Below are 14428 nucleotides of genomic sequence, written 5' to 3' on the forward strand. Positions count from 1 at the left end.
GAAAGAAAAAGTCAGACCACCCAATCTGGCAACACTGGCTCAAAGATAACCTGCATATGACTGATCCTTTTAATTTTTTTCCTCCCTGCACTTCATATGCCAAAACAGGTCCAATTAACGCATTACTACAATATACTGTGTTTCCAAAATTAAAAATAAGGAGGGAGGTGAAAGGTGAAATCGGGAGTTTCTTGTCTCCATATCAGAGTGTGTCTGTGTTCACTGTGGTTGTGCTTGTCTTCATCCTGATGTGGTCAAACTGAGTGATGATGTGAGAGTATAGAAATGTGACGGTAACATGAGGACGCTAAAAACAGACTTCATCATCACTGAACGTCTGCTCATGAATCAAACGCAGCTGTAAAGGAAGCCTTTCAAGAAGAATAACACAGCTTTATTAAAATTTAATTTGGCTACATTTATTCGAGCATGGTCATTTCCAAGAGAAATTAAAAATTCAATAATAATACTTCAGACATTTCAGGAATTCCTTCATCATCATCATCATCATCATCATCATCAGTCCTTCGTCACCTCTTCAGTGGGATGAATAAAGTGGATTTTCTTTGCTCTCAAAAATACAGTGTTTTCACAATAATCATTGTATCAAAAGTTCCCCGAATTTAGAATTTCCAGTAGTTTCAAAGGAAATAAAACAAACAAAAAAACAAAATGAAAAATTGAAATTTTCCAAATACCATAAACGCTCTCTATTCATATTTTTGCTCCAATAGTCAATGACAGAATCATTTTTACTAAAATATATCTATTTGTGAGGAACTCTAATACTGTACACTACAGTATGAAATAAATAAAATTAGGAAATATAAAATGAGTCACATAAATAAAATGGTAAATTCTCAAATAAAAACAAAACAAAAAAAGAAAGAAATTTGTGTTGGAAAATTCAACAAAAACAAAAAATAATACTGACGAAAATAATGTCATGGAACAAAAACAAACAAAAAATACAGAAAATTGCACAAACATGTAAACTAACAAACTGCCGTCTATCTATGCTAATACTGACGAATCAAAAACAGGATGAAATATTCATTTTAATACTGAAGCAGAGCAGAGAGGACACAGGTGATGTACACTGTACAGGGATGGCACTTTGCAGAAACGCACAGGTGAAAAGGTTTGCATATAAGGCTTTCTCTGGAGAAAAACACACAAAAAAGGCTCTGTCCTTTTTTATTTTTATCTTTTTAATACTGAGCCCTTTCGTATTCCCACTCTTTCCTCTCCTTTTTAAGACTCACATCGACATTTTATTTTGAAAATCACACAGGTTTAAATGTTCCTTCACATATAGAAAAAAAAAAAAAAAAAAAAAAAAGAGGCCCAAAATCGTGTGGTTAGTTGGCAAAAATAACAAAACAGGATAAAAATAAAAAATGTCACAGTAAATAAAACAAGACAAAAAAATACAACAGTAACACTGACAGAATGTGACCAAGTATTCGAGGCTTTATTCCCTCTTTTTTTTAGTTAATTTTTTTTATTTTGTAGTGATTCGGGGAGTCGAGTGCAATTTCCTGATGTGGTGGTTTCGAACACAACAAGACACAGGAAGTTAAGAACATTATAGCACCACACAGCTTTTAGGCCTTTATAATACTGTACATTAAAACAGCTTCACTTCATTTCATTATAATGATAATCATTATTACTTCTTCTTCTTTTCTTTTCTTTTATTCCTTTTTTTGATTTTATTTATTTATTTTTTTGCATAATGTGGATTTTTAAACAATCCCACCCAGCTTCGTGACGTGGATGTTGACGGTCATCGTGTGGCATCTCCGGTTAGAGACTGTACAAAAATTATTTAGGGTTCAGAGACAAAATGGAAAAAAAGCACAACACCCTCCCTCCCCAGTGGTATTAGAATTTTCTTTGGACCATCCCCTTTATGCAGAACTGATCCTATTTGTAACAAAAACACACTCGTGTTTCATTTCATTCAACCGATCGGTGGAAGAGGTCGGCAACGCGTGATGTTGACCAGTCAAACTTTATGTGAAACGTTTCGTAACACTGACATACAGTAAAGTAGAGCCGCAATGATTAGTCGATTAATCAAAAAAGATTTGCTGGTTCCAGCTTCTTAAATGTTAAGATTTTATGTTTTTCTTTGTCATACACGATAAAAAACTGAATACCTTTGGGTTTGGGACTGGCATTTTTAGACAAAACAAATCATCAGGAAAATAATATGCAGATCAATCTTATCACATTTTTAAATGGGTTTTTCTAGATCAGATGTATTTCAGGTAAAACCTTCAAAAAGCCTGGTCACACCAGAAAATGTCCCAGCAAATTATTTAATGCCTCTTCGCGATATATTTGGGTGTAGAGACTGTGCTCGTTGTACTCGCGGGGCTACTTGGTTGACCGAGTTAACCGAGTACAACGAGAGCATAACTGCGACTGCAGCTAAGTGCAGTTTGCAAAGACTGACGTCATCTTGCGAATGATTCCGCTGATTGCAGCGAATCAACCGGAACGAACTGAATTGCCATGAAACTTAACCATTTTAATGCTGGTGGGACCAAACCTTAGTACTGAAAACGAATGGTCTGTTTGGTCTGGATTTATCTGCTGAGGTTTGAGACTTTAGCCTTACGTTGCAGTTATTACAGACAAAATTTAGCTGCATGTTTTAAATGTAGATTTTGGTCACTTCAAAGACTTTCACTTACAGATATTAAGGGATAAATTGAGATTTATCACCGCACAGTTTTACTCACAATGCAAATTAAAAATGTTTGTCAACCAATATCTGTTGATGTTTTCCCTCCTTCTTGTACGTTTTACCAGTGTGTGTCTGTTCTTCTTGTCTGTGAACTTCTAGTTTTGGGTCTTCTCCCAAATTGACCTTTTTACTGGACAGGTTTAGAGTCATCACTGATTGAGTCTGAACTGTAATTTGTCTGCTGAAGTGCAGGAGTTGGAAACAGAGTCAAGAAAGACACAGTTGGCATCAAGTCCCGAAACTCTTTTACAACTAGAAGCTAGAAACCTCAATGTATTTTAGAGTCATACAGATTAAAATTGTGACCTTCAGTTGTGTCATTGCTGAGTTACTAATAATCACAGTCATTTTTGCTAACAAACATTAGCATGAGCTGTTTCCAGCGGGACTAACAAGATTAAAAAGGGACTCATTTTAGTTGGCATTTGTAATGTTTTTGATAAAATCATTGGTTTTACAGTTTTAAAACTTCACATTTGACAACATTTTATGGTAAAAGTTGATTTTGGAAACAGAGCCTTTTCTTTTCTCAAACTTAGGGCCGGTAAAGTCTAAATAAACTTCCATAAAATGTTGACGACTTGTCCAATAATAGTTTGACGTCAACAGCTCATTTCTTGAGCAAACAGAAAGACGGAACCTGATAAATCTAAGTTCACAAATGTTCTTTATGCTTTTTCTGCTTTCTGTTATATTGCATAATTAACAGAATAAAAAGATTAAAATAAAATCTAAAATTGGGGTAAGATAAATGAACGAACCCTTCTCTGCTGTCCCAGAATATTTCCACCCCGCTCCCTCTTCTCTGACCGGCCCCCCCACGCCTCATAATTTCTGTACAGCCCCTCAAAAATAAAGGATCTTCTGTCTGAAACGGGAGAGACTGAATCGCGTCAACATGACAAATGTTCGAAAGCTTTTTTTTTGTGATTTTATGTTTTCTGGATCAGTCCTTCTGGTCCGACTTGCCGTCTGTCTTCCCTTCTCGTGAACTCTCGTCCATCAGCCGCGTCGTGTCTTTGCCGTCCTCGTCCCTCGTCGAGTCCATCTGGTTCCTGCTGTAGCCTTCCTCCTCTTCCTCCTCCTCTTCCTCCTCTCCTTCCCTGAAACTTGCCTCCTGTCTGTCTGTCACCTCCTCGTATGTCTTGTTGTCCACTTCCCTCTCCTCCCGTCCATCTCCTCCTCCCTCGCTGATGTCCCTCAGGATCGTACCGCCGCCGCTTTCCTGCTGGTCCTCGGGGTCCGAAAACCCGAGCGGCCCCAGCCCCTGCAGGTAGGCCCTCCTCATCAGCAGCTCGGTGGGCTCCAGACCTCCCACCACCACGCCTCCTCCTCCTCCACCTTTGTCCCGTGCCTCCCTCTCGGCCGCCTCGCGCTCCTCGGCCTCCCTCTTGCAGTAGGAGTAGCGGTGGTTCATGTGCTGCGAGTACGAGCCCGAGTGCGAGAAGCGTTTGCCGCACTTGTCGCACTGGTAGGGTTTCTCTCCGGAGTGCAGGCGCGAGTGCTCGATGAGATGGTGTTTGTGTTTGAAGGCCTTCTTACAGATCTGACACTGGTGAGGACGTTTACCTGCAGAGACACAACGGACAGGAGGAGAGGGAGAGTCAGGAGGCCGCGGAGAGAACAGGAAAATATAAAAAATATACAAACATACAGTGGAGTTTCAGTTAAAACACAACATGCAAAATCAGCTCCTGACTGATCAGTACAAGGAGAAACAGGCTGAAATTTAGATGCTTCATTTTCCTCATAATTTTGTTTAAATGTACATTTTTGTCTGTAAATAACAGCATTGCCTTCACGCGCGCACACACACACACACACAAACATTTTTCTCCTGCTTGACTTTAATATCCTATATTTCTGACTTGAGTTGTAACGATTCCTTTCAAAATTAATCATCAGGTTTTCTCAGTCTTCTCTGAAGCTTTTTTCAACAAGAGCATTACAAGTGAAATTGTGACGGGCATTTTTCACACTTTTCTGACATTATATACACCAAACCATTAATCCGATAATCGATCAATAAAATTTAAATTCTCGATTTTCCCTGTAATTTTCTTTAAATTAAAAAATATTTCCGTATGAAAGAACTTTCACCAAAGAAAGAAGAAAACTGAGACACTGTTTCGTACTAAGGACTTCCATGTCTTGTAGTTTTACATCTCATGATTACAAGATTTCTACTTCAGATCTCATGGGTCATTATTATGACTAATTACGAGATCTCGAAAATTTTAATAATTAAGAGATCTATAGGTCATAATTATTTGGTCTGTAAAAGTACAACTATATACATATATACATATATATGTATATACACACACAGAAGCATGAAAAAGTTTGGGCCCCCCTCATCAAAAATTCTGTTACTGTGAATAGTTGAGTGAGTAGAAGATGAAGTGATCTCCAAAAGGCATAAAGTTAAAGATGAAACATTCTTTCCAACAATTTAAGCAAGATTAATGTATTATTTTTGTTTTGTACAAGTTTAGAGAGAAGAAAAGGAAAGGAGCACCATGCAAAAGTTTGACCAACCCAAGAGATCTGAGCTCTCAGATAACTTCTTCCAAGGACCTTAATTAGCTTGTCTGGGCTGTCGCTTGATCACAGTCATCGTTAGGAAAGGCCAAGTGATGCAAATTTCAAAGCTTTATAAATACTCTGTATCCTCAAACCTTGTCCCAACAATCAGCAGCCATGTTCTCCTCTAAGCAGCTGCCTAGCACTCGGAAAATTAAAATAATTGATGCCCACAAATCAGGAGAAGGCCAGAAGATGATGGCAGGGCATTTTCAAGTGGCCGTTTCCTCAGTTTGTAATGTAATTAAGAAATGGCAGTTAACAGGAAAGGTGGAGGTCAAGTTGAGGTCTGGAAGACCCAGAAAACTTACAGAGAGAACTGGTCGTAGGATTGCTAGAAAGGTAAATCAAAACCCCTGTTTGACTGCCAAAGACCTTCGGGAAGATTTGGCAGACTCTGGAGCGGTGGTGCACTGTTCACTTTTTGGCCACAATGCACAAAGGTATGTTTGGAGAAAAAAGGGTGCAGAATTTCATCAAAAAGAAAACCTCTCCAACTGTTAAGCACAGGGGTGGATCGATCATGCTTTGGGTTTGAGTTGCAGCCAGTGGCACAGGAACATTTCACTGGTAGAGGGAAGAATGGATTCAATTAAATACCAACAAACATCAAACCGTCTTTAAAAATCTGGAGATGAAAAGAGGAGGCTTCTATAACAGGACAATGATCCTAAACACACCTCAAAATCCTCAATGGACTGCATCAAGAGGGGCAAGCTGAAGGTTTTGCCATGGCCCTCACAGTCCCTCGACCTAAACATCATGGAAAACTTGCGGATAGACCTCAAAAGAGCAGTACATGCCAGATGGACCAGGAATCTCTCAGAACTAGAAGCCTTTCGCAGGAAAAAATGGGCCCAATATATGCCCAAACTTTTGCTTCAGGCCTTTTTCCTTTTTTGTTATTTTGAAACTGTAAAAGATGGAAATAAAAAAGTCATCTTGCTGAAAATATTAAAGAAATGTTTCATCTTTAACTTTATGCCTTTTGGAAATCAGTTCATCTTCTGCTCACTTAACTACTAACAGTTGCAGACATTTTGACCAGGGGAGCCCGAACCTTTTCATGCCACTGTACATTGTATAGACACATTTTGTATACACCTTGTCTGATGAAGGTCTGAGGACTGAAACACTGTTAATAGTCAGAACAAGTGATCAACGGGGTGCAGGAGTTATTGGTTCAAAGCAAGTAGAAGTGGAAATCTTCTGTGGACTGGCTCTTATTTTGTTCGGGGATTGTTTCAGAGTCGGAGATGCAAAGCTGGAATAGCAGATCTCAGTCTGTGAGACGAGGATGAAGCCGTTTCAAATCTCAACTTTTAAACCTAATTTTAACTTTTTGAACCCGACTTTCAAACCCGCCGTCTCACAGAGCTAATATTAACTCCAGAACAAGACTCCTGGTTGCTTTCTGTTGTCCATCTGTTGCTGTGACAACAGTGAGGCGAGACAAGATGCCTGAGATGCCACAAGGCAACGTGAACCTGCAACGGGCTGCGGCAAGCTGCGGTGACATCACAGCACCAGATTTAAACCTGAGGAGGAGCAGGAATCCTTCACAGTCGTAACACCGGCCCCCTCCATCTCGACACACACACAACGACACACTCGAACGCGCACACACTGCTGGATTTACTACGACTCTGTACGAGCGGAAATTTCTTCCATCTGACTGAACAGGATGCTTCAGTCTGCTGCCAACCGACAGGCTGAATGCCATCCAAACGCACGTCCCACGCACACATGGACCAAAACCCGGCTTCATCGCAACCATGCCAACACACATACGCATGCAGAAAAAACACGCACGTACATGCACACCTCCTCACAAACACACATGCAGGCAGATCGTAGCCACAAATAGACCTGGAATGCCTGTAGCATCTACCATAGCTGGAATAGTTCACTGTAACACACACACACAGACACATATACACACAGTGCGGCAAAAATAACCGAGACGGCGGATTCCTGCTCTGAGTGACGGGGGGGGGGCAGACATGAACGAGGGATGATGCAACTGAGTGAAAGAGACGAAGGTAGAACGGGACACAGCTTTTAAAAAGGATGGTCCTCAGGTAAAAAAGAAAATGTATTTAAGTTTGACAGCTCATCTTGGGTTGATTTGTGTCCTTTTCTTTTGTTTTTCAGACAGGATGGTGAAATCCTCAAGTGAAATAAAGTCTAGGGAAAAAGGTCAAAATGCTGCAAAATGATTCAGCTGTAGATCTGCTAAAATCTCCTTGAGACTTAAAATCTACACAAAGTTTGAGGTATAAATGGTTTTCATAATGCCTGCATATAAAAAAAAAGAGTTAATTTTTACATTTGGGCTTAAACAAGAAAGTACGAAGCTTTATTTCCACGCTGACTCCAAACCCTTAATTTATTCAGACAACGTTTTGACCCATTTTCTGTTTTGTCAGATTTTACACAAAATGTTACTTTTTCTTTTCATGTTTCCAAAAAAATTCCTCCTGATATGTCTGGTAACTTTGGGATCTCCAGTGGTATATCTCCATGAGTTTAGACGCTGTTTGACTGCACATGATGAATTTCTAAAAACTGAGACATTAGAGGGTACAGAAGAGTTTAGTTGTTGATAAAACATAAATATGGGACACTCAATGTCCATTATTGTCTCTACGGTGGACACCTTGGAGTCCCCTATAATATAAACTTTTGCCATTTTGTAAAACATTTACTGCTGTCCATCAGATGTTTACTACTGTATATTTATATTTGTGTGTCCAAAGATGTGAGATCTTTACTGGTGTGTTTATACCACAAACTGTTTGTTTCCAGTTTAAAAATGGAAGAAATGGACCATCTCTCTGCTGTAATTAATATTTCCTTTTGATCTTCCCATACAGTCAGAGTACACACACATGCACAAACAGCAACACATGAAAACATGCACACCTCCTCCTCCTCTTCCTCCTCCTCCACCTCCTCTCTCCATCTCTTTCTACACAAACACATCACAGTATGAATGAGATGCCGGAGAAAATGTTGCTTATATTTGGGGCGCTGAATGTTTATGTAATCCTCTCCATATTAAATGATCCCTACCCCCTGCTGAAAAGAAAGGAACATGTTAAAGGCCATGGTTACAGCGAACAAAACAGAAAAAATAACAGAGGAGAGAAAGAAAAAACTACAAGTGGGGGAGCTACGTGACTTAAAAAAAAAACAACGAAAAAAAAAACAAAAGGGAGAGAATGAAACAAAAATCTGAAGACATAAGATATGAAGGGTGGGGGCACAAAAGCATTGGGGGTGGGGTAAAAAAGAAGTGTCCAAATGTTATATATACCTGTGTGCTCATATTTGTGTCTTAGGAGGGAACTGGTCTTCTGGAATGTTTTGTCGCACAAGTCACACGCGTACATACCACTTTCAGTCTTCTTAATCTTCTTCCTGGAGAGCAGCGAATCGCTGTCTGTCAGGTCGTCCAGGCCTGACAGATAGTCCGCCGTCCCGTCCAGCAGCTCCCCCTGAGACACAAACACACATCGTTTCAATACGTCTGATAATCCCACACCTGTCGACTCCACGCTCAGAGACACCTTCTGCTCCGAACCCCCCACTGCCTCCATGATCCCAAGTCTGGACAGAGCTTAAAGGCCCAACCTGGGTAAGTCCCTTTCATCCAGGAGACACTTAAAAAAAGGGGGAACATATGGGACAGGGAGGTTTTGAATGTATTGTTGGGACTGTATTTACAGCTCAAAACATACTGTACCAGGTGAACAAAAGTGAGTTATTTTTGATGGTACCAAATTCAGGCCATTTCTCCAAGAACCAACGAGAAAAGAACTCAACAGAACTGAAAAAGTGAGATTGCCATCACCAGAAAGACTCTATAATTGGCCATGGAAACTACCTTTATTCACTTAAAGCAATCTCACCGCAAGGTCCATTATTAGCTGTTCTGGATCTCCTGCTTTCAATAGTATCACACTATCTTCCTCACCAGAAGGAGTTGCCCAGTCGTCATGGTCTTATATACTGTATGTTGAAATGGCCACTCCTCTGAGCATGAGTGACCTCTTGCCTAATATGACTTAAAGGTTAAGGCTGAAAGTTGATTCTTGATCTTAAAAACATTAGTTGATGAGGGCCTCCTGCCCAACCAACCATAAACTGCAACATCCCCGGTTCGAGTATCTTTCGCTGCCCTCATTTACTGTCATCTCTCTACTATTGGCTATCAGATGTAGGTAGAAAATGCCAGAAAAAAAGGAAACAGCAGTTAACAAAAATTTGAAATGATATCATCTACAATACAATGACTACTGGGGACCTCACTTTGCTGAATAAGACTGTTTGATATAATCAATCAATCAAAAGCTCCAGGACAGCTACAAATGGACCTTGTGGTGAGATTGATTTGTCTACCTACATTGATGTTTTCCCGCCAAATGACTTCCTCTCACAGAAGTAAAGGACGAAGAAAGCATGACATTGGTTTACTGCCTCAAATCACACACGCCAATTGTTTTTTTTGCAAGTCCACACATCAGCGGTATCATGATCAAGTCAAGTCAAGATAAACCACTGCCCTGCTACCCAGGACTGACATATGTCAATTATCCATGAAACATCCGTTGACATATCCTGGCTACTGTGCCCTAACTACTTCTTCTGTGTTTATGGTTCATCCGATGTGTGCCAAGGTCATCAGATGTTGTGAGGAGGAAGCAGGGCAGAGTGGTTGGACTCACAAAGTTTGCGAGTTCAACCACAAATCTTGCTCGACTCCTACCAAAACTCGACATTGATTTCTTTTAACGATGAAGGCAAACATTTCTGAACCTTTAACCAAGAGGCCTGCCAAAACTAGGGATGCCCAACCATTAACCATGAAGGGCCAACCGGGTTTTACTCCAAACAAAGAGAAGAAGAACTCATCAGTGAAATCACCTGCTGGTGACTGGTTAGAATTATAATCTACAGACCTTTAGCTCTCCGTAGCACCTGGTTGGCAACCCCTGACAATTTTTTGGAAGGCCCTGAAAAATGACCTACTATATTTTGTTGTTAGGTTTGAGGATTAGTTTTACCTGGAAACCTGGTTTCCGTTGGTACTTTCTCCTCTGCTGCATTTCAGCAAATGTGGCTGCCCCGGTGGCATAGGTGTAGGCCATGTGGGGCAGGAAGCTCATGGGGTCAAGGCCGGGATAGGGCCTGAGGCCTGGGATGCTGGCCTGTGCAGGAGACATGAAGGTGGGTGGAGGAAACGCTCCGTGAGGTGGCAGGGAGGTGTAGACTGGACCGCCAGCAAAGGGATTAATCCCAAAGATAGGACTGGTGCTTTTCTCCAGCTGGTGGACAGAGTTCCCTCCACCGTCAGAGCCCAGGACCTCCTTCTTAATATTGACCAGGTCCAAAGGCCTGGACCCCTGTTCTTGTCCTTGCGCCTCTCCGTTGTGCTTGATGACAAAACCATTGGGTCTGGGTCGCTTCTCTCCTACAGTGACAAGCCTCTGCGCCATGTGTTTGGGCAGTGAAAGATCCAGTGGTATATCCCCTTGGGCATCCTCAGAAGCTAGGCTGTTTGGGGTATAAGAGCTACTCTGAGAGTTTTTGGAGGAAGTAGAGGAAAGGTTGAGGGGTGATGGAGTGTTGCTCCTCAGATGGTCCAAGGGGTCTAGTGGTTTGTCCCCTGTTGTCTGCCTGTTGGCTGTAAACTGGTTGGCTTTTGTGAGTCTGTGGGAGGCGTCACCATTAGCAAAGCCTCCGTGTAAATCTACGGCAGGAAGTGACATTGGTGACCGGCTCAAGCTGTGCTTGTTGTCCGGTCCGCTGCGGTCAGGAGGGGGCGACTTTTTCCTCAGACTGCCTCCACGGTGGTTTTGGGTCTTCCACTGGGCAAACCACTCCTTCACAAACTCTTGAGGAAGGCCGACAGCAATTGAAATTTTGAGCAGTTCCTCTGAGTTGGGCTCAGTGTTCATGGCAAAGTAGGCCTTGAGCACTGACACGTGGTCCTTGAAGGGGTTGATGGGGCTGGTGGCCCGCTCATTACTGGGCATCTCAGAGGCCATCGCCCCCCTGCGGCTGACAGGATTGCTCTCAGCGGGCTGAAGGACTGCTTTGATCTCCTCATTCATTTTGCACAGGTAGCGCTCATGCTGATGCAGCGGGATCGGCCCAGGGAAAGTCTCCTTGCAGTACTGGCAGGAGAATGGCAGGAACTGGTTCTGGCCATCGTGGGACTTCTCCTCCCCGCTGAGATCCACTGAGTGGTTTGGTTTCTCCTTCTTGACGTCCACTTGCCTCTTGGAGTCGTCAATCAGACTTTTGGCCTCATTGACCTTCTCCAGTGTGTAGTCAATGATGCTTTTTGTGGGGCTGCTGTGGCCCACCACCTGGAAGCCGGCCTGGACCAGCTTCTGCTCCTCCATCTGGGCACCCAGCTCCTTCATGTAGGCCCTGAGCTTGGAGATCTCCTCTGGATTCCCGTCCATCTTCTGCCTGCACACTGTGTTGTCCACGATCTGAAGAACCTTCTGAACTTCACTCAGGTTGTTCCCAAGAGGCCCTGTGTAGCCCAGCAAGGGGAGGTCCAGTCCCATGCCTCCCAGGTGTTGAAGGGGGCTCTGGGAGGAGCTGTGGATGCCCAGGGGGCTTTCGCCATGGCCATTCAGGTAAACCCCTGGTCCCCCAAACCTGTGCTGAGAGGCCATTAGCAGCCGGTACTCATTGAAGTCCATGGGCTCGGCTTTGATGTCAAGCTGACCCTGCTGGTCCGGCGGGCCAAGCGGTCGCCCATTTTCAAGTTTGTGGCGGAGCTGGGCGAGGGTGGGGCTCCCTGGCGATGAGGTCATGGAGTTGGGGGAGGAGCCGGGCTTGCTGTTGTTTCCGTTGCGTACTCGTCCATTGACTGCGATCAGGCCGATGCATTTCTTGCTGCTGATGTGGGAGCTGTAGGAACCAGAGTGGGAGAACCGCTTCTTACAGTTGGAGCACTCGTATGGCTTCTCACCTGCAACACAACATGAAGTATGGATTATTGTTAATACTGTTTCGACATGTGTTCATTGAACCACTCACAAAAAACAGTTTTGTGCAGCTTATGACAACCGTACCTTTTTTTTTTGTACCATTTGGACAATTTCTTCTAGATGCTAACGAATCAGCCCTTCCTCTCCCCTGTCTGAGTGAAATTTACAGGGCACTAATATGTTCAACATGCAAACGACATTTTAACTCATTAAAACTACAACTTTTGTTCCCAATTCAAATTTGGCCACATTTGCTCACCTGTGTGATAAAAGGCTTGCAAAAGTTTGGAGGGAATATTTTAATATTTTAAGCCCTGCTGGCGGCATGGCTGTGGCATGTCAGTCAGCCCACCGCTGAAATATATCAACAACTACTGGATGGACTGCGATGAAAAGTGGTTCAGACATTCAGGTTCCCTTCAGGATGAACTGGAATAGCTTTGACGATCCTCTGACTTTTCATCTAGCGCCATCATCAGGTCAAAGTTTTAAATAAGGTGTTTTTTTTTCATTAGACCGTTACTGAGGTAAAGTGTTTACTGTCAAGACGCAGGCATATTTGTGACCAACGAAGCCCATTAGAGACTGTACTCCTTTAAAAGAAGTCAGTCAAATCTGCCGAGACATTCAGTATTTGAACAACAGCATCGCAGTGAATTACAGAAGAATGACTTGGCATAAATGTAGAAATATGAGTCATTCGTGGAACTGCCGAGGATCAATGTCAGTGCTGCGAAGGAAAATGTGTAGAAAATTCATTGTTCATTAAAATTAATTGTTAACTCTATTCAAAGAAAAGTTTTCAGTTGTTTCTATTTGTGTTCACTTCTGATCTGGTCCACATGGCTGAATCACTCAGATATGAAACAGGTTGACTAACTTCATTAAACGTCGTGAGTCATTCAGCAGAGAGCTGAAGAGGAAGATCTGGACCAGCAGTCAGACTGACTATTGGGGTACAGACGACTCACCACTGTGAATACGAAGATGTTCCTTCAGGTGATGTTTGTATTTAAAAGCTTTTCCACACTCGCTGCATTTGAACTTGCGGTTTCCAGCTTCTTCGTTCAGCAGTGGCGGCTGCAGAGAGAAAAAACAAAAAGTTTTCATGCGATGGAGTAAGAGTAGGAGTTGGTGAGCAGGGAGGGAAGCAGATTACGAGGCTGTGGAACAGAAGCTGACGGGGGAATTTAATAGTATTTAGTAAAGCAGATCTGATAGCGACAGAAAGATTCTCCTCGAAGCTTCTTAGATTCTTTTTATCTTCAACACATTCTGAGAAACAGTGTGGGCTGACTTTGTTCAGAGGTAACCGTTTCTCGTGTAGGTGCATTCCCACCATTTGAAATGCAAATAAAGAGATAAACAAACACAAATAGTGTCGGGGGGAGACGTCATTCCCCTCCGCAGCAGTAAAAAGTTGATGCTTAGAGAGTGGGAGATCAGTGTTAAATGAAATGCTTTGGTTTCAGACCGAGGAGGGAAGATGAACACAGCTGAACGAACACAGCTGAGAGAGATGAAGATTCATTTCTGTTTATTCAAAAGGATGAAAATGTCTGTGTCCTGTTGGGTTTAAGTTCAAAGTTAAAATCAAACAAATAATATGGAAAACCAGAAATTAAATTAGTGAAGAAAGGAAGAAGAAAGTAATTACAAAAAGGGATGATTTATTAGCTTAAACTACATTCTCATTTAAAACAATAGTCGCCACAACAAAAGACATAAATGTTTTAGTCTTTTTTAAACACGTTTTGTTGAGGACCCCTGAGTCGGAGTGAAAAATAAGACATGAAATGGTGAATGACCACATTATGTAGAAGTCTCATGTATTTAGTACACACAGCATATACTTTATTTATTGGTTTTAATCAGGCTGTGATCCCAACAGAACTGTAGCTGCAGCTGAGAACACGTAGGTCATGTCCTCACTAGAATTTGAGTGTTTCAGTCCCTGAGGTGCAGTTTACCTCCTATAACTGACAGCTACATTTTAAGTCATTTTAAAACTGATAATCCTGCCTTACTGTAAATTGAGAAAGTGTCAGAAAAGACAAATCTTACTAACTTTTCC

At 42.1% G+C, this 14428-nt stretch overlaps 1 protein-coding gene across 5 annotated transcripts in view; it reads right to left on the reverse strand.

The window, feature by feature from the left end:
- Positions 1-1351: 1351 nt before the first annotated feature.
- zeb2a (zinc finger E-box binding homeobox 2a) overlaps positions 1352-14428 on the reverse strand; it is a 77390-nt gene continuing 64313 nt past the window's right edge. For 4 of the 5 annotated variants that reach the window (XM_040147966.1, XM_040147968.1, XM_040147967.1 and 1 more), the window contains 4 exons: positions 13326-13434; positions 10411-12335; positions 8661-8841; positions 1352-4327 (listed from right to left, as the gene is read on the reverse strand). In XM_040147966.1, the coding sequence (XP_040003900.1) occupies positions 3705-4327; positions 8661-8841; positions 10411-12335; positions 13326-13434 (2838 nt within the window). In that variant the 3' untranslated portion in view covers positions 1352-3704. The remainder of the gene's footprint in view (positions 4328-8660; positions 8842-10410; positions 12336-13325; positions 13435-14428) is intronic. The other variant, XM_040147969.1, reaches the window with a different exon arrangement.

The sequence above is a fragment of the Xiphias gladius genome, chromosome 16 (assembly GCF_016859285.1).
Source record: "Xiphias gladius isolate SHS-SW01 ecotype Sanya breed wild chromosome 16, ASM1685928v1, whole genome shotgun sequence".
Taxonomy (NCBI): Eukaryota; Metazoa; Chordata; class Actinopteri; order Istiophoriformes; family Xiphiidae; genus Xiphias; species Xiphias gladius.